This window comes from Tetranychus urticae, chromosome 1 (assembly GCF_039701765.1).
Source record: "Tetranychus urticae isolate SD_2017Ah chromosome 1, NJAU_TeUrti_SD_1.0, whole genome shotgun sequence".
NCBI classification, from domain to species: Eukaryota; Metazoa; Arthropoda; class Arachnida; order Trombidiformes; family Tetranychidae; genus Tetranychus; species Tetranychus urticae.
In genome coordinates, this window is record NC_142958.1 from 2,057,429 (window position 1) to 2,073,736 (window position 16,308).

The 16,308-nt window shown below is 32.4% G+C and overlaps 6 protein-coding genes, 1 long non-coding RNA gene and 1 other non-coding gene across 8 annotated transcripts; 5 read left to right on the top strand and 3 right to left on the bottom strand.

The window, feature by feature from the left end:
* The first annotated feature begins 32 nt into the window (after positions 1-32).
* Positions 33-1,164, top strand: LOC112539529 (uncharacterized). The gene is made up of 2 exons (XR_003083414.2): positions 33-498; positions 890-1,164. It is a non-coding gene; the product is annotated as an uncharacterized LOC112539529 (long non-coding RNA).
* On the bottom strand, positions 808-2,993 carry LOC107368425 (S-adenosylmethionine decarboxylase proenzyme). Its single transcript, XM_015936246.3, has 3 exons — positions 1,905-2,993; positions 1,470-1,625; positions 808-1,070 (listed from the first exon to the last, which is right to left on the bottom strand). The coding sequence occupies exons 1-3, from the start codon at positions 2,634-2,636 to the stop codon at positions 936-938; spliced, it is 1,023 nt and encodes a 340-aa protein (XP_015791732.1). The 5' UTR covers positions 2,637-2,993; the 3' UTR covers positions 808-935.
* Positions 2,994-3,734: 741 nt separating this feature from the next.
* LOC107368191 (uncharacterized) lies at positions 3,735-5,648 on the bottom strand. Its single transcript, XM_015935971.3, has 5 exons — positions 5,392-5,648; positions 5,166-5,321; positions 4,480-5,111; positions 4,098-4,379; positions 3,735-4,001 (listed from the first exon to the last, which is right to left on the bottom strand). Exons 1-5 carry the CDS (start codon positions 5,504-5,506, stop codon positions 3,891-3,893), a joined length of 1,296 nt encoding a protein of 431 aa, XP_015791457.3. The 5' UTR covers positions 5,507-5,648; the 3' UTR covers positions 3,735-3,890.
* Positions 5,649-6,548: 900 nt separating this feature from the next.
* Positions 6,549-7,677, top strand: LOC107368392 (uncharacterized). Its single transcript, XM_025162104.2, has 4 exons — positions 6,549-6,690; positions 6,758-6,858; positions 6,920-7,038; positions 7,116-7,677. Exons 1-4 carry the CDS (start codon positions 6,660-6,662, stop codon positions 7,600-7,602), a joined length of 738 nt encoding a protein of 245 aa, XP_025017872.2. The 5' UTR covers positions 6,549-6,659; the 3' UTR covers positions 7,603-7,677.
* A 274-nt stretch (positions 7,678-7,951) lies between these two features.
* On the top strand, positions 7,952-9,484 carry Tgt (tRNA-guanine transglycosylase). Its single transcript, XM_025162103.2, has one exon. The coding sequence runs from the start codon at positions 8,062-8,064 to the stop codon at positions 9,280-9,282; it is 1,221 nt and encodes a 406-aa protein (XP_025017871.2). The 5' UTR covers positions 7,952-8,061; the 3' UTR covers positions 9,283-9,484.
* Positions 9,485-9,793: 309 nt separating this feature from the next.
* mRpL44 (mitochondrial ribosomal protein L44) lies at positions 9,794-11,340 on the top strand. The gene is made up of 6 exons (XM_015936210.3): positions 9,794-9,853; positions 9,924-10,127; positions 10,200-10,457; positions 10,520-10,604; positions 10,666-10,969; positions 11,067-11,340. Exons 2-6 carry the CDS (start codon positions 9,943-9,945, stop codon positions 11,297-11,299), a joined length of 1,065 nt encoding a protein of 354 aa, XP_015791696.2. The 5' UTR covers positions 9,794-9,853; positions 9,924-9,942; the 3' UTR covers positions 11,300-11,340.
* A 433-nt stretch (positions 11,341-11,773) lies between these two features.
* TRNAH-GUG (transfer RNA histidin (anticodon GUG)) lies at positions 11,774-11,845 on the top strand. Its single transcript has one exon. It is a non-coding gene; the product is annotated as a tRNA-His (tRNA).
* Positions 11,846-12,159: 314 nt separating this feature from the next.
* Positions 12,160-14,460, bottom strand: LOC107368315 (galactosylgalactosylxylosylprotein 3-beta-glucuronosyltransferase sqv-8). The gene is made up of 3 exons (XM_015936123.3): positions 14,338-14,460; positions 13,938-14,057; positions 12,160-13,840 (listed from the first exon to the last, which is right to left on the bottom strand). The coding sequence occupies exons 2-3, from the start codon at positions 14,017-14,019 to the stop codon at positions 12,960-12,962; spliced, it is 963 nt and encodes a 320-aa protein (XP_015791609.2). The 5' UTR covers positions 14,020-14,057; positions 14,338-14,460; the 3' UTR covers positions 12,160-12,959.
* Positions 14,461-16,308: the final 1,848 nt, after the last annotated feature.

Sequence of the window (16,308 nt, forward strand, 5' to 3'; positions counted from 1 at the left end):
GTTGCTTGACTCGGTTAAAAAATAACCAGTTATTTTGGGGTTTCAATGCAAGAGGAATGCAAAAGAAATTCAGTTAAATTTTCATAATTAAGGTGAAATAATTAAAGAATAGTCTTTATTAATCAAATCATAGAATTATTTACTCTGTTTATCAAGACAGGTAAGATGACAATTTATCTTCAACTTGTACTTACAAACATATCGATATCCAAATACTCAATTCGAAGTCGGATCCATGTGATTTTCAATAAACTTCATTGAGGTTTTCCCATGTTTTTCACAAAATCAAAAGATTCTAATGGAGGGTAAAATTAAACAAGAACCTGGAATCGAAGAGGTTGAGAACACCGAATTACTCAACTTTAAAGATCAGTTGTATGAAATTAAATGTGCTAAACTTTCAAAACGGATTGCAGAATATAAATTGGAAAATGAAAAACTTGTTCAACATATATGTGAGATTAAGAAATTGATAGACGATTATGGCAAACAAAAAAGGTATGTTATTGTATTAATTTATTAACTACTAATCTAGCTTAATAGATTACTCAGCTTTCGAAAATTGAAATTATTTAATCTTCGATACCAAATACCAAATTAAAACATTGTGCAATTAGTTCAACCCAATAGAATAATATTTTTATTTTTGATCAAATTTGATTTTATGCTGGAATTTCATTTAAGAATATTTGTTCAATTTTTCAAGTTCTAGCCTTCTATAGTATCTTGTTGATTAAATTCCCATAAAACAATGTTTTTTTTTCATTTAACATGATACTCTCAGTATAAATTTGGACTCTTTCAATGTCAATTGACTGAAGTAGTGCAGATATTTTATTGATTACTCGCAAACTAAAGAAGTACAGTTTAATTTTGTATTTTATCATAGATCTACGTGAAGAGACTGCGAGGGAAGAGAAGTGTTTCATTAATTCTCAGCTTGGTGCTTTTGCGAACAATCCATAAGTGAGGTTGTAATTCTTCAAATGGCTGAATTGCAACTCCTTGCCCACGAATCCAGAAAATGTCAACATCCGATAATCTTGCATGCATTCAACAGCTATTGAGCTCTGTTAAAAAAAGAGAAAAATTAATATCTTGATTAGATTCAATAAAACCAAAAGTAAAGGATGATAACCATTAAAGATAATCATTAAGCAATAACTTGTTTCAATTTCTAATTGAAAGAAATGGGAATTATCATCATCATCATATTATAATATTTTGTTGAGTTGCTAATGAATAAACCGTTTGGAAGACTTTCTAGTATTGTCATTATGTATATAATTGATAGATTATTCTAGCATTAACAACTATTAATGCATTATCTTAGCTAAAAGGTCTATCCATTAAACCAATAGGTTATCCAACGGAATTAATTAATTGATTGAATTCCTAGATCAAATTATCTGATGGGTAATCTACCACAACGGAAACAATTTACAATCAAGACAAGAATGTAGACTCACTTCATTAGCGAATAAAGTCAAGGTAAATTTTCCAGGACTGAAGATTTTGAGAAGCCGGGAGACCAAATCATAATAATTTGCTTGAGGATAGTTAGTTTCAAAGCTAACATATGAACAATGCGGCTCTGGAGTGATGTGGATCGTCATGTAATAGTCCTGATGAGGGAAGAAGAGAAGATTTCATTTAATTATCGCGATGAATCAAAAAAATGTAAAAGCTTATTTTAGAACATGTTTGGTTCTATGAGAAATTCAACCATTTTCAAGATGCACAATCAACTCTTGAGATGGCCTTGTCCGAGAAGATCATAGAAGCAATTTGAAGAGGATTAAGAGTGTTACTTGTTTTACAAATGTAATCTTTCTTTCTGTTTAAATAAACTAATACATTTGAAAGTGGTCAACTGCTAAGAAATTTAAAACTAGTTAACTTACGCCATTGATGAGACCATTCATAGAGTAACCACAAGGTTTGAAAAGAAAGTCGTCAATAACCATTCCAGGAAGCAATTTGTCAATACCAGATCGAGAAGTTGCTTCTTTAGCCGTTGAGCAGACCTCTCGAGTAAATAATTTCATGACCTTTGGATCCAAGTTTTGCATTATTATCTCCAAAGTTTGATCAGGTCCTTCAATCATTTTTAATGGTTCGATTTGATTGAGAGTAAACAAAAACCAGCAATCACGATTTATCGGACCCATACAATAAGCTGCACCATTCTCGAAATAATTATCCAAGTACTCAACTTCATCATAAAAAGAGCTGTGAGGTTTAGGTTGCAATTCAGGTCGAAGGAAATTTTTTCGCGAATAAAATATGTCCAATACTTCATCGAATCCAGTAAATTTTTTAACCAAGTAAAGAAGTGGCTCAATACAATTGAATAAAGTAGTGGTACCACAAGTTTTCAAAATAAATCGATTCTTTGAGACGAACATTGAGCTTTCCGAGAGAACGTACGCATCGAGCTTGTCATTTTTCTTGAAGCTAATGATTTCACAGTTTGCCAGGGACAATAAAGATTCCCAAGCTGTTCGAGGGATCAAACGAAGGTCACAATTAGTTGCACCAGAATTTTTTTGAGATGAGGTTTCCGAGTCGAACCATATTTCCAACAGCTTCTCAGTTCCCTCAAAAAAATGACAATAATCTTGCTTTTCATCCATTTTTTAGCACAATTTTTTCTTGAAAAAGGCTTTTATTGCACCGGTTAATCAATCAAAAATATCACTTATATCACTAAAAGATTCCCTTGAATAGAATCTTCGATAACAATAAATAAAATAACAGAAATTGAGTCAATAGACCAAAAACAAGTGAAGGAGAGGGCGAAAAAATAGAACAAAACTCTTTAGTTACTCTTTGGATGAATTTCAAAGATGAATGAATAATTGAGATCACAGATACGCAGTTTATGATTAAGTTATCAACAATAAAATCAAAATAAAAGAGATCAAGAATGAATTAAAAATGACTAACAAAAGGAATGATTAAACATAATCAACCGCTTTGTCCAAAATCAGGAATAAAAACAATCAATTTTAAAAGTAGCAAAGCCAGTGGTTGCCAGATAAGGGGGGATGAAGGGGATAACAATTTAATGCATTTTGTATTCTTGCGCTGACTCCATCTATCAAATTGAAAGGAAGACATTGCAATTAGACGAAACAATTTGTTTCCCAAAATGTTATTTACACAACTAACGAGTATGGCCAAAACCTTTATTTTAGAGTCAAGAATAATTTGTGAGATTGTCGGGTATAAAACCTGAGTCCATTAATGTCAGATCTGGAGATTAATGGCATAAATGGACTCAGCTTTTATGCTTCTACTAACCCACAACGTCTCTACTCTTAACCTTAAAGTCAAAAATGTTTGCCCATTTAATTGTTACAAAAATTTTGATTTGTCACTCAATTTGCCATTCAAGTTATGTTTACACACTAACCATTAATAATTAGTGAGTAACCACGAATTCTATGTTAAATAGACGATTAGTCTGTTTTTTTCAAGAATACAATGTAATAACAATTAAGAATTACAACAACAATCGGCATTTTTATCTTTACTGAGAAACTGTTTGATGTTTACCAAAATGGGTTTCAATTTTGTGGCGATCTCAGATAAAATTGATTTTACCTTATTGTAATCATTTAAAGGTTTCTGATTGCCTTTCCTTTACATTGATATTTTATTTTGATAAAAAACAACTTCCAGGTTTGGTTAAATTGTATTTCTCTAGTTATGTTTTCAAATATTGAATCTTTATATTGAAAATACTGAATTTATTTTTATCATAAGAAATTTGAGTAATTCTACATACAAGGAATACATGAGTGTTAAGAAAATTGAAAGGTTAGAGGAAAATGCAGAAGGTGTAAATTAATAGTCGTCTGTATTTGAAAATGAATAAGAGTAATTCAATACTTTGCCAGCTGGATTAGTCCACAAGCAATCGCAGGACCCGAGTTACCAGTTCTTTTGCTTTCCGGGTCGCCACTTCGTCCCAAGTCATCTGGTTTTTCAGTAATCTTTCAGAATGATAATGAAAAAGATAATGAAAATCGAGATAGATTTAGTTTTTGGGTGAAATTGAAACTACGAGGAAGATGGCTGTTAAAACTTACCACAATGGTTCGGTTTAGAATAGAGTAGCCTCCAATTAAGCTGATTATTTGATCATTAAGATCAAAATAAGTGACTCCATCTCGATCAGCAAATATATTTCCCAAATCACCAATATGACGAACCCAATCGTGTTTGCCTCCGTGTTCAGTTTTCTGTGGGTTATAATGATCACCTGCAGAGGAACAATCATTTCCAGTCAGAGGTTTCTCCAAAATATGCATACCATGAGCACCAGGAGGAAGGCCCAAAATTTTTCCACGAATAATTACATTATTATTGTCCTGTTGTCAACCGGTGCGATAAAAATCAACGAAAATATTGAAGGGTTAGTATTTATATCATTTACAACTTGTCTTGAAGATCTTTAAAACGGATTCTTACTTCTTGTTCAAAACTGATTGATCCTGTTATTTTATTTTCAGATCCTCTAATATCGGCAATACCACGAGCAATCCTGTTCCTGTGATATGAATAAGGATGACCTGTTGTTGGGAAATAATAAGAAGGAGGAAAGACGAAATTTGGATACCTTGGAACCCAACCTATGCCATTATCAAAGGTTGCCGTACTATCAGCAAAATTGGCTGGACCTGGAAGATCATATTTAGCTTCAAAAGCTGATAGAGGTGGCTGGGCCGAGAAAGGGCTCGCAGATAAAAATGATGATTGAGACGGATTTTGTGATTGAGAGTTGAATGGTGAATATTGAGAGACACCAGAAGATGATAGAGAAGAAGATGGTAATGAAGACGAAGACGAAGACGAAGGAGGAGAGGGAGAAGGAGGAGATGAAGAAGAAGAAGAGGATGAAGATGGAGATGGAGATGGAGAAGTGGGAGAAGAAGAAGAAGAAGAAGAAGAAGCTGAAGAAGGCGAGGAAGGCGAGGAAGAAAGGGAAGGAGGTTGGGGAGGCATTGATAGTGAAAGTGAAGGTAATCCTGGTGTTGGACCAAAGGGTGATGTTGACGATGAAGGAAACGGTTGAGGTGAGGGATAAGCCGAAGGTGGATAACCTATTGGATAAATATGAATTAGTTGATAATCCAATCGATTGGCTTAAAGCATACCTTGTGGGTTGATTTTCCAATAGTTATTGTGATCAGTCATTTGAGCAGGTGTATTCATCGGTTGTCTGTTTGGATCAGAATATTGTCCATTGTAAGGATTATTGTATTTTAAACCAAAATTGAGAGCATTTCCAAATCGATATCCATAGCGATTAACTGATGACCAAAAATATGATGGACAATAAAAAAAGTGAGTTATAAACACAGAAACAAGGTTGATTCTTACTTGATGTGGATGGATAAGGATAACCATAATATTGACCATAAACTGAAGATAAATAACAAACAACTAAATGAAGGGTGAAACAATTCGTAACCTTAACCAGTATTGATTTGTCCATTTCAAAATGAATTTATGATAACTTTAGTTAGTAAAAAAGGATTGACCAGATGTATCAAAAAGTAAGGTATCAACTCTAATTACAACTAAATCAAACCACAAAATGATCTAATGAACCTGAAGTTGATGTGCTATGATACATAAAGAGAGGGAAGCCCTTGCAATGGCAAACCATTCATAAGGCGACATCCTCATCCTCCTCGTCTTTACATTATTTTTGATTGGCCTGAGTGAGTTTCAATGAAAAATCGAGTAACTGTATCATCATAATTTAATCACAATAAAAGGTTAACATGAACATTAAGGTAAACTTCAACATTATTGGATTGGCTAATAAACATTTTCCATCATTTGAATGTTCAATTGAACAATGTACAGTTAGTTGTCCATCACAAACTCAGCAACAATTTATAAATAAAAAAAGGTCATGTAAAATATGAAAAATTTACAGCAATAAACTGAATCGGTTGGGTTAATTTAGACCAAATTATTGAAATAATGATTCATTCAACTTTTATCCTACCTTGAATTTTTATAGTTTTACATTTAAATATTAAATCGTCAACTTTTGTTAGGCTAATCAAAGTTCTGTGATTCGTAAACTGATTCTTCTTTCTCATATTAACTGATTAGTATCTCAAACTGGTTTAAATTTTTTGGTTTTTTTAGTTATTCATTAAAAATGATAAAAAATCAATATCAACATGATCTTGAGGCTCTTTCTCCTTCATTAGATTTTAACAATCAATGGAACCGACTTTTTCACCACAATAAGTTGATTTAATTACATGATGAACCATTCAACCCGATTGTTTCATGATGAAAGTCAAAGATGAAAATACTCTGAACTAGATGCAGTTTCGCTCATTCAATCATAGCTAACCAATTTAAATTTAAACATAGACTCTATTTACCATACCCGATGTTTCAGTCCAACTTTTGTCTTCAAGTTATTTCCGCTTAAAATTTTGTAAAACTGGTTTTTGTTACCTTTTCAAGTTTACCTTGAATAGTTGCCATTTCCGATTTGGTCAGTTCAATCTTTCATTGACTCAAAGTTAGGTTTACTTTTGTCTCTTTGTCTTTGTTTATTTCAATCCAAAACTTTACACCTTGTACTTAACTCTTTATTTCTATTCGCATTATTTTTTGGAATGGATAGAAATGATTTTAATTCCGATAAAGGTAAGTCATTATTAATATTTTTGATTAATCTTTTTATCGAGTTACTTGTTTGTTTGTTTGTTTTTAGTTACAATAAGAGTTAAAATATCTGATGATGATTACCTTGATATGCTTTTTGATTGGTCAAAGATCCATACATATGATATGGATAAATCAATATTTGAACAGGTAAATGTTCAATCAATTGTGTATTCGCAGTTGTTGATGATTAATTTTTTATCATTCATAGCTTTCAGCGTTCACAGGGATAAAAACTGAAGCAGTGAGATGCATGGGTTTGAGGAATCTCGGTCCGATAGATGATCCACAGACGTCCACAACTATTTCAAACCCGTCCTTGAATAAACCGTAATCTATTTCTTATACAATCTATTTTATAATTAATTTGTTAAAATTAACTCATTTCTCTATCATGTATTGCACAGGTGGTTTCAAAGGTTACGGTTAGGTTATCGTGTACGTGACCATCCAGAGCTATTTTCGATGAGGGATGGTGATTGCTATCGACTATATGCCTATACAAGATTCGTCCCTGATTTGACTTGCATTTACGTCATGTATGCATTATTGCATCAAGATTTGGTTGATGAAACTGAATGTAACGAAGAGTTTTGCCACCAAATAGGTAGCAGAGTCTTTCTGGGTAAATTAGCGAAAGTGGTTAATTCTGATATCGATTCATATCTGAATAATTTACCTGATCGTCCAGGACCTAATGTTATACCATATGCAGGTACTCAAGTCCTGACGTATGATGAAGAATGGCAGGATAGACATGATTTGAAAGTACAGGAAATATGCAGGGATTTGAATATTGGACAATATTTGCTACCCTATTGTCCTGCAAGTGTTGGTTACGATATATTACCACAAAGACGCTTTCCTCGTCTCTATTGTAGGAATCGAGGTTGATCGACTCTGATTGATTGAACCAAATTTTGAATTCATTTTAATAAATATGCGATAATTTCCGTCAATTTAATCGAACAAGCTATGTGATTGACAATCAATTTTATACTTTACAATTTTATGATATTATTTTGAACTGTTCTTGATTAGTTTCTTCATCCAATAATATTCACGAATCTCAGCCTCTTATTTAGGTCTAGTGAGGCTGTGACTATTTCGTAAACTACAACTGTAATTAAATTGCTGACTTTTAAAAGTTATTGCAACTTATCAGCATTAAAAAAATAAAGACCACAAAATTTGTAAAGTCAAAGATTGCGCTAAAACACGAGCTTGTAAAGATAGCAACTATCTTTTCAAGGATCGGATCCATTTTTTCAGCCGTTTCACGGTAAACCCTGAACTCAAAGTATTAGTTATAACTGGTTATGTTTATTTGTTTTATCAAAGTTAGAGGATGAAATGGAGGGAGATAAAGCCCTGAATTTTCGTATTATAGCTAAATGCCCGAAGACTCGTGCTAGAAGCTCACATCTTACTCTTGCTGCAACATCACCTTATGGAACTCAAACTCTAGTCAAGACACCAGTTTTTATGCCGGTAGGCACCAATGGTACCCTTAAAGGATTATTACCTGAACAAATCGAAACTTGTGGATGTAACATGATGTTGTCAAACACTTATCACTTAGCATCTCGACCAGGATCAAAAATTGTTGCTGCTGCCGGCGGTTTACACAAATTTATGAATTGGAAGAATGGGTTATTAACTGATTCCGGAGGATTCCAAATGGTTTCTCTGTCTAAATTGATGAAGCTCGATGAAAATGGGGTCATTTTTACATCACCCTATGATGATTCAGTGGAAACTACCCTCACTCCAGAAGGTGCCACTGCCATTCAACACGAAATTGGTGCTAATATAATTATGCAGTTAGATGATGTGATTTCTTCTACACACTCCGATCATGCTCGTTTTGTGGAAGCAACACATCGAACTATTCGTTGGTATGACCGATGTAAAACCCAGCACAATGGTAATGAAGCGAAACAAAATTTATTCCCGATTGTCCAAGGTGGTCTAGATCCTGAATTGCGAGCGTTTTGTGCCCAAGAAATTGCGGCTCGTGATCCTCCAGGTATTGCCATCGGTGGACTTAGTGGAGGCGAGTGTAAGTCTGATTTCATCAAGATGGTTGCTTGTTCAACGGAAAATCTTCCTGAAAATAAACCAAGATATCTTATGGGTGTTGGATTCGCAGTTGATTTAATCTTGTGTTCTGCTCTGGGTGTTGATATGTTTGATTGCGTTTATCCGACTCGTACTGCCCGGTTTGGTTGTGCCTTAGTTGGCTTGGGAATCAAAATAAATCTTAAATGGGCCGTTTTTCAGAATGATACTTCAGTTATTGAACCTGGCTGTGATTGTTATGCTTGTGTCAATAATCACAAGCGATCTATGATCAATCATTTACTGAAAAAAAGAAATACAATCGCTTGTCATTTAATAAGTCAACATAATGTTAGATTCCAGATGAGATTTATGAATAAAATTAAAGATGCCATTGCATCGGGAGATTTACCAAAGCTGATTTTGCAAACTTTAGATCAACACTACAAAACACGCGAAGATTATCCTGATTGGGTATTGACTGCTCTTGAGATTTTAAAAATAGAAGCCTGAACTCAATATATTTTGATTCATTCAAATGAGTCATCTTAATTGTCCCATTACTTATCGCAGATAAAATGACAATAGTTTTGCTATGCTTTTTACATTTTACATTTTGTATTTTTGTATTTTTGTTTTGACTCACCTAAACTTTAGTTTGACTGTATCTATATAGTACCGAAGACAGTATATTAATAAAATTTTTAAAATTTGATTTGTTACGATTAATCCAAACAATTATGACTTGAGTGAATACTAATCAACTGATTGTCTTAAAATTTTCTTATTACCTGTCTAGCAGTTTGATAATGAGTGTGTATCGTATAATGGAGTGGGTTGCAATCTCAACATTTTTTTAATAAAAATTAATTTGTATCACTTACATGGGTGATTTATTCTGAGGTAGAGGATTTAAATTAAGTAGATTTAAGCAATTTATTTAATACAGTAAATTGTATTCAATTGTTTTCGTATTCTATGATATTAGTATAAGATCCCCAAACATGTGTTTTACATTTGTTGAAAAAAATAACAAATAATGTCTTAGCTGTGAATAATTTTTTGAATGAATTATTATCATTAGGTGAGTCTTAACAATTAATTTTGTTTCTTAAATATGTTGTTATTATTTATATATTTGTTTCATTTTTTAGCTTCCACCGCTCAGCAAAAATGTTAACTTCCAGAGTTATTCGAAGTCTGGCTCTTTTCAAATCTCATATAATTTGTGTAAATAATGTTGAAAAACGAGGAATCAAAACTTGGTTGTCGAATACACTGCGAGAAATGAAAGATAGGAATCGTGATTTCGACTTAGTTCCTCATAAAAAAAGACACAAACGAGAATGGGTCAATTGGTAAGGAATACATTTTCAAAATGCTACAATTTGAATAAGAATCAATTCTTATGTTATGCTTCATTTTTTCAGGAATTATGACTCTGAAATTTATGCTTTTGGTAAACGTCTAAATGAAGATCTATCACAGGATGAACTGAAAAAGATTTTTATTGATCAGTCTTATGTGGATGAAGAGGAGAAAAGAAAAAAAGATTTGGGTCTTGAAAATGTTGGCGTTACTTTACTATCAAATTCTGAACTTTCAAATAAAGGGGACAGTATCATGAAATCTTTTACCCAATCTTACTTGCGATTTTTCTTACCAAGAGTTCCTGAAGAATGCATTTCGTAAGTAAAATCAAATGCAATAGAAACTAAATTTAAGACTAACTGACTGATTTGTTTTACAGATCAGTTTCCCATAATTTATGTTCAAATCAAACTCTAAGTCACATAGGAGGATATATTGGATGTAAAGATTTAATCATGAGTCCAGTAAGTTGTTTATTTTTGCATTTTAAGTATTGGAATTTTATTCTTTGTCTATCTCTTCTAGCTTATAGATCCCACTGAAGAAATGATTGCTAACTCTGTTAAATCATTAATTGCTGTTCTTGACGAAACTAAAGGCTCACAACAGTGTGAAAAGTTCATCATCGATATAATCTTACCTTACCTACATGATAAAGATCTTTTAGCAATATGGGATCCGGTGGATCCTGAAAATAAAGTGCGTAAAATTTTACAAAATGATGGCTTGCCAGATTTTGAGCCTAGATTAATGCGAGAAACCGGACGGAATACAATTTTCTCATGTTATATTGTTGGATTGTATGTGAATAAGAACCTAATCGGATATGGTAAGATATGATTGTTATACAAACTAATCAATACCTAACCTTTTCATCCCTTAAATTGTAATTAATTTTACTCAATTCATTTTGTTGATCTTTTAAGGTCCTGGAGAAACTTTGCAAGTAGCTCAAGAAATGGCTGCATATGATGCATTGAGACGCTTTTTCAATTTAACTGTGTCTGGAGTACGTTTTAAATTTGGTCCAGCTGCTCACAATTTAGACTACAAAAGTAAACAAGAGGCAAATTTTTCAATTAGAGATTGGAAATTGAGTTACTTTACTCAAAACACAAACCCAGTTGAATCGCCTCGTAAAGTAGCTGTTTCAATGTAATCTATGTATTTAATTAATAATAACTATTAGAGTTTATCAAATTTTGACTTTTTATTCTGTTCTCTTTATTACGCTTCAGTTAGAGGATCTAATTTATATCCAGAGAGTCATAGAAGTATAATAAATAATATCAAATGATGATCAATGGATCAATGAATAATCTACTATAATCAAAGACATTTCTCAAAAAAATCATTCCAGGCTAAGAAGTTCTAAAACCATTCTTTTGCACTTCAAACGAAAAGTCCAAACTAAAAATTTTGCTAAATATTGTTCATCTATTAAACTATATAACAAATTAGTTTACTCTATTATCTGATAGATAACCATTTTACATATTCTTATATACAGGAAAAATACAAACTAATACCAAAGTTAATCAAATGATTATTATACTTTAAAATATAAAATTCAATTTGCTAAAAGGCTTTTTACAGTTTGAATAGCCCCTTAGGCAAGAATGCCTTAAGAGGAGCTGTCATAGTATAGTGGTTAGTACTTCGCGTTGTGGCCGCGACAACCCAGGTTCGAATCCTGGTGACAGCACACTTTTTTGCCCTTTTTCATCTTTTCTATTGATTTAATTTCAAGTGTTAATCTTTATTATCTTAATCCTTGATTGAAACTTTCCCCAGTATTTTTTGTCGGCAGAGCCAAAAGGTTCGAGAAGCGCAACTGATAAGACAGTCTCATAGATAAACATCGGAATAGTACATCAATTGGATAACTCACTCTTCATCATTGCTTATCAATTTTTTATTTAAAATCATTTTTTGATCTTTTGTTATGCTAAAAAGATGAATGCAATATTAAATTATTTTGATGTTTGATTTGATAATTAAGTACTTGAACACTATCAGTTTAAACAAATGTTTTATTTATGACGCTTTTGACGATTGATTTCATTTAACATCAATTTGGCATCGATTATATTTTATTGGAAATAAATTTATAAATATTCAGTCATTTAGATTTCATTAAAAGGTTTATCAGTTTTATTTCAATTGCTTAATTTTGGGATGTTTTTAATCTGAGAGTTAAACTAATTTGTTTTCCTGTCCTCCTGAATCGATCATTACCAGGTTTAGTTGGTTTGATTTTGAATGACTCCACTTTAAAAGGTGGTCCACTTTAAGGGCATTTAGTTGATTGTTGAATTAGTAAAACTGCAAATCAAATGGTTGAGGAGATTGTATTTCATTTGAACCACGAATCATTCGAGTTAACGGATCTTCTCGAGTTGGTTGTTCAGGCATGTTAATAGACACATCATCATTTAATTGATTCATAGTGATAACTTGAAACAAAACCAGGCACATGTAAACCAAAATAACTGATATGATTGAACGAAACATGGTGATAACTAAATAATCTACAGAACCTTATTGTCTCTAAACATCGTCTATTTATCAGGATGGATGCGGAAGGTTGGTTCATAAATACATGATTGGCAGTTAATTACACTAAAAAATTATAAATCATTTACATCAGCTAATTTGATAAAGCTGAGGGTGAAGAATAAAATATTTTGCAATAAATTTGTAAACAGGACCCTAAATCATGATAATGATATGTCAATCGATTTTATATTAATTGATGATTATCACTTAAAATCTGCTAATGCAATACGCTTTTCATAATCCAATTGATCTCTCCAAGTTTACACTTCGATATTCTCGCTGGAAGGTCTTTTCAATTTGATTTCTTGCTTAAGATTTGGTCTCTCGGTTCGTGTATGCCAAACTAATACTTGAGTACATTTATCTGATTTTGGTTCCAGTTCACTGATATCGGAAATTAATTGTTTAAGTAAATAACTTTCTTGGAATCCTCTAGGAACTTTGAGTGTAAAAAATGCTTTCGGATTTTTGAGTATCAAAGTAATATTAACAGCAAATCCAGCCATATCTAGAGGATATAACCTTTCTGGTTTGTAAACAGCATTCCAACCAATTACCTTGTTTTCGTCATTAACTAACGGCCTTTCAACCATCAATCCACCAACTAGACCAACCGGCCAGCAACTGACTTTCTTTGTATCCCTCATTTCATCAAATAAACGGAGATCATAAGTGTTGTCATCGTCAGCAAAATATACGATTCCTCTTGAATCAATATTATTACGATTATTTCTTAACCATTTCAGGCCTTCATTGCGTTGTAAAACACCTCTGGGTTTTAACCAGTTCGGATCATTTAATTTAGTTCGATATTCTATAGGAGTTCGCTTAACCAAATGAGTCACACGGATATTGCTACGATTCTTTGAAAGTGCTTGAAATCTTGCTAAAAAGTTTGAAATTAAATTACTGGGGAAGTCACTATCTTCAATCAAAATCCAGTGAATTGATTCAACGTGTAACAATGTGTTACCAAGTCTCGTTAATTCGGCTTTTTGCTCGGCTCTTGAATATGTTGGAGTAATCAAATAGATTGTTGGGAGTTTTTCTCGAGGTAAATTGATTAAAGGTGATGGGGATGACGAGATGCTGGTGTTTTCTTTTTCGGGACATCTATGTGAATATGATTTAGTGACACAAACTGCATGAAAAAAGGTGAAAATTATGAAATTAATTACTTTTGTTCGTCTGCAAATTAAGATTTTAATTTTTGAAAGGAAATATTGATTTAAAATTACCTGCTTGGAATAATGTTAGAACCAGAGTCAGAAACAATGCTCCAAGGATCACAAATTTTAAATGAGTGAATGTAATTCTCATCAAAACACACTCAATGATATAACCTTCATTGAAGAAACCTATGGAAGATCAGAGAGAAAAATTGAAATTATGAAATATTAATCATTGTAAAGAATTAAATTTCCCAGATATTTTAGATTGAAATAGCTAGTAAATTACAGTGAATAAATTACAGATTAATAGTAATGTGTTAGGTAGTCAAATATTCTTGAATCAATGGCTGATTTTGATAAACTTTAGAGATGAAGAGTATGACCAAAATGCATAATTAATATATGAGCTAATGAATAAACTATTTAAGCACCAAAAAACAAGAATGAAAAGAGAAGTATAACTTACCAGATTGTCGGAAGTATAGTTATTCACTTATTGACAATAATTGATCATTTTAAACTCGAAATCAAAAGATTGAAATCAAAATTAGTGAAACTGTCAAATTTATCCGGTTAATTCTCAGGTTGAGATTGAGATGACGCCTTGGAAACGTTAAACACATGAAAAGATCAGCTGGTGGTCAAGATAATAATTGCATATCAATAATTGTTTCAGATGTTTAACTTACTTTAACTAATTAAATACGAAAAATTCTGAGTAAACGTTTAAATTAACAAAATTGCAACCAGAAAATGATAATAGATCTAATTTCTTATAGAAAGTGATGTGTTTTTGTTATTTGTTTACACCATTGAATAGCCATTTTCAAAAATGTTATTGGCGCTAAAAATAAAATGCACAAGATTCTTGGAGTTATTAGTTTATTCGCCAAATCTAAATAAACCATGAAATATTTAAATCAGGTAATTTGATTATCGAAACCAAATTGATTTCCTTGTTAATGATGATATCACAGTTAATCATGAAATAATAATAACACAAAAAAAGATGTAACCAACCATAAATAGAGCAGAGAAGAGTGCCGTAATTTGCTGGAAATGACTTAGTCGGTGAAAACTGTATAAATGTGAATATTTCCGGTAATCAGAGGTTTGATAAAAACCAAAGAACATTGAAACAATAGAATGATAATATCAATAATCAAAATTTTACACGGGTTGATTGAAAAACACGATAATTGCCTCATTGTTTGGGGATTTGCCTTAGCATTGAAGATACATTACCAGTTCTGATAACAGCGTTGGTTAATAGGTATGAGCTGAATGATTAGCATTGATATGAAAATCATACGATTGATAGTGATAACTTTCTCCCTGGTCTGATCAAAATCAAAATGCTGTGAGGTACTTAAAAGGTAACTGAATAAATTATTCAAGACACATAATTTTAACGTGTGTTTGAAACAAGTGGTTTCAATTTTACAAATCATGTTCAATCCAATGAAGCTCACAAATATTGCAACAATTTTCACCATAATTGCTCTTTTAATTGATCCATCCACATCAAAGTGTAAATATTCTTGGGAAGGATTTGGTGTGTATCTCGGTGCACTTAACTCATTCAATCAAACAACCGAAGAGAACCAATCAGCCGTTCTAACCAAACTCTATGATGATCTAAAATTAAGAAACTTTCGAACAGAATACATGCCACAATTTTCAACTCGAGAAAATGAATATTCAATTGACTGTGTTGATTCGCAAACATGTACTTGGATTGGGATTCACTCCTTGTTGGCCAAGCTACCAGAAAAATCATTATATGTAACCATTTGGTCTCCACCTCACTATATGAAAAACTGGTTAAAGCAATTGAAGACCAAGTACGAGCGTCCATATTATTACTATATTAAAAACATCACTTCAATAGTTGAAGAATCATTTGGTTTGTCAGTCGACAAAGTGTCAGTTGCTAATGAACCAGAGAACGTCTTCGCTACTTGGGATCGGTGTTTAATGACACCAAATCAACTGTGTAGTATAATTCAATCATATGGTGATCCATTGACTTCCCTTTGCGCTGAAAATGCTTGGTTTAAAATATCCAAATTGTATCACAGCTTTTCCTTGGGAAGTGTTAATTGTGAAAAATCTTGTCCAATAATGACTTCACATGGTTATCAGGTCAGTCTCAATCCATTCAAAGATTTTGGAACAGTTTATTATGATTCGACGGTTTATTCCGAAAATCCTTCGAACCCGGTTTGGATAACTGAAGTTTCCTCGACACGTGGTTCTGCTCAATCTAATGAAATGGGTGAAGCAATTGATATGTCAATTAATATTGTTAATTATGTGGGTACAACGTGTGTTCAGCGTTGGTATTATTGGTATGCTTTCACAATTTCACCTTCAGGTGAATCATTGATTTGGTTTGACCAGAAAACGAATCAACTCTACTTTCCTAAAAAGTATT

Bases quoted from the DNA above. Each gene is read 5' to 3' on its own strand.
- Tgt (XM_025162103.2), top strand. From the start codon at position 8,062: ATGGAGGGAGATAAAGCCCTGAATTTTCGTATTATAGCTAAATGCCCG.
- LOC107368425 (XM_015936246.3), bottom strand. From the start codon at position 2,636: ATGGATGAAAAGCAAGATTATTGTCATTTTTTTGAGGGAACTGAGAAG. The intron at 1,626-1,904 runs GTAAGTTAACTA...TTCCCTCATCAG, and splicing joins TGAATGGTCTCATCAATGGC to GACTATTACATGACGATCCA. The intron at 1,071-1,469 runs GTGAGTCTACAT...TTTTTTTAACAG, and splicing joins TGACTTTATTCGCTAATGAA to AGCTCAATAGCTGTTGAATG.
- LOC107368315 (XM_015936123.3), bottom strand. From the start codon at position 14,019: ATGAGAATTACATTCACTCATTTAAAATTTGTGATCCTTGGAGCATTG. The intron at 13,841-13,937 runs GTAATTTTAAAT...TTTTTCATGCAG, and splicing joins TCTAACATTATTCCAAGCAG to TTTGTGTCACTAAATCATAT.
- mRpL44 (XM_015936210.3), top strand. From the start codon at position 9,943: ATGTTAACTTCCAGAGTTATTCGAAGTCTGGCTCTTTTCAAATCTCAT. The intron at 10,128-10,199 runs GTAAGGAATACA...TCATTTTTTCAG, and splicing joins AAACGAGAATGGGTCAATTG to GAATTATGACTCTGAAATTT. The intron at 10,458-10,519 runs GTAAGTAAAATC...TTTGTTTTACAG, and splicing joins GTTCCTGAAGAATGCATTTC to ATCAGTTTCCCATAATTTAT.
- LOC107368191 (XM_015935971.3), bottom strand. From the start codon at position 5,506: ATGGACAAATCAATACTGGTTAAGGTTACGAATTGTTTCACCCTTCAT. The intron at 5,112-5,165 runs GTATGCTTTAAG...TTTATCCAATAG, and splicing joins TTGGAAAATCAACCCACAAG to GTTATCCACCTTCGGCTTAT. The intron at 4,002-4,097 runs GTAAGTTTTAAC...TCATTCTGAAAG, and splicing joins TTCTAAACCGAACCATTGTG to ATTACTGAAAAACCAGATGA.
- LOC107368392 (XM_025162104.2), top strand. From the start codon at position 6,660: ATGGATAGAAATGATTTTAATTCCGATAAAG. The intron at 6,859-6,919 runs GTAAATGTTCAA...TATCATTCATAG, and splicing joins ATAAATCAATATTTGAACAG to CTTTCAGCGTTCACAGGGAT. The intron at 7,039-7,115 runs GTAATCTATTTC...TGTATTGCACAG, and splicing joins AACCCGTCCTTGAATAAACC to GTGGTTTCAAAGGTTACGGT.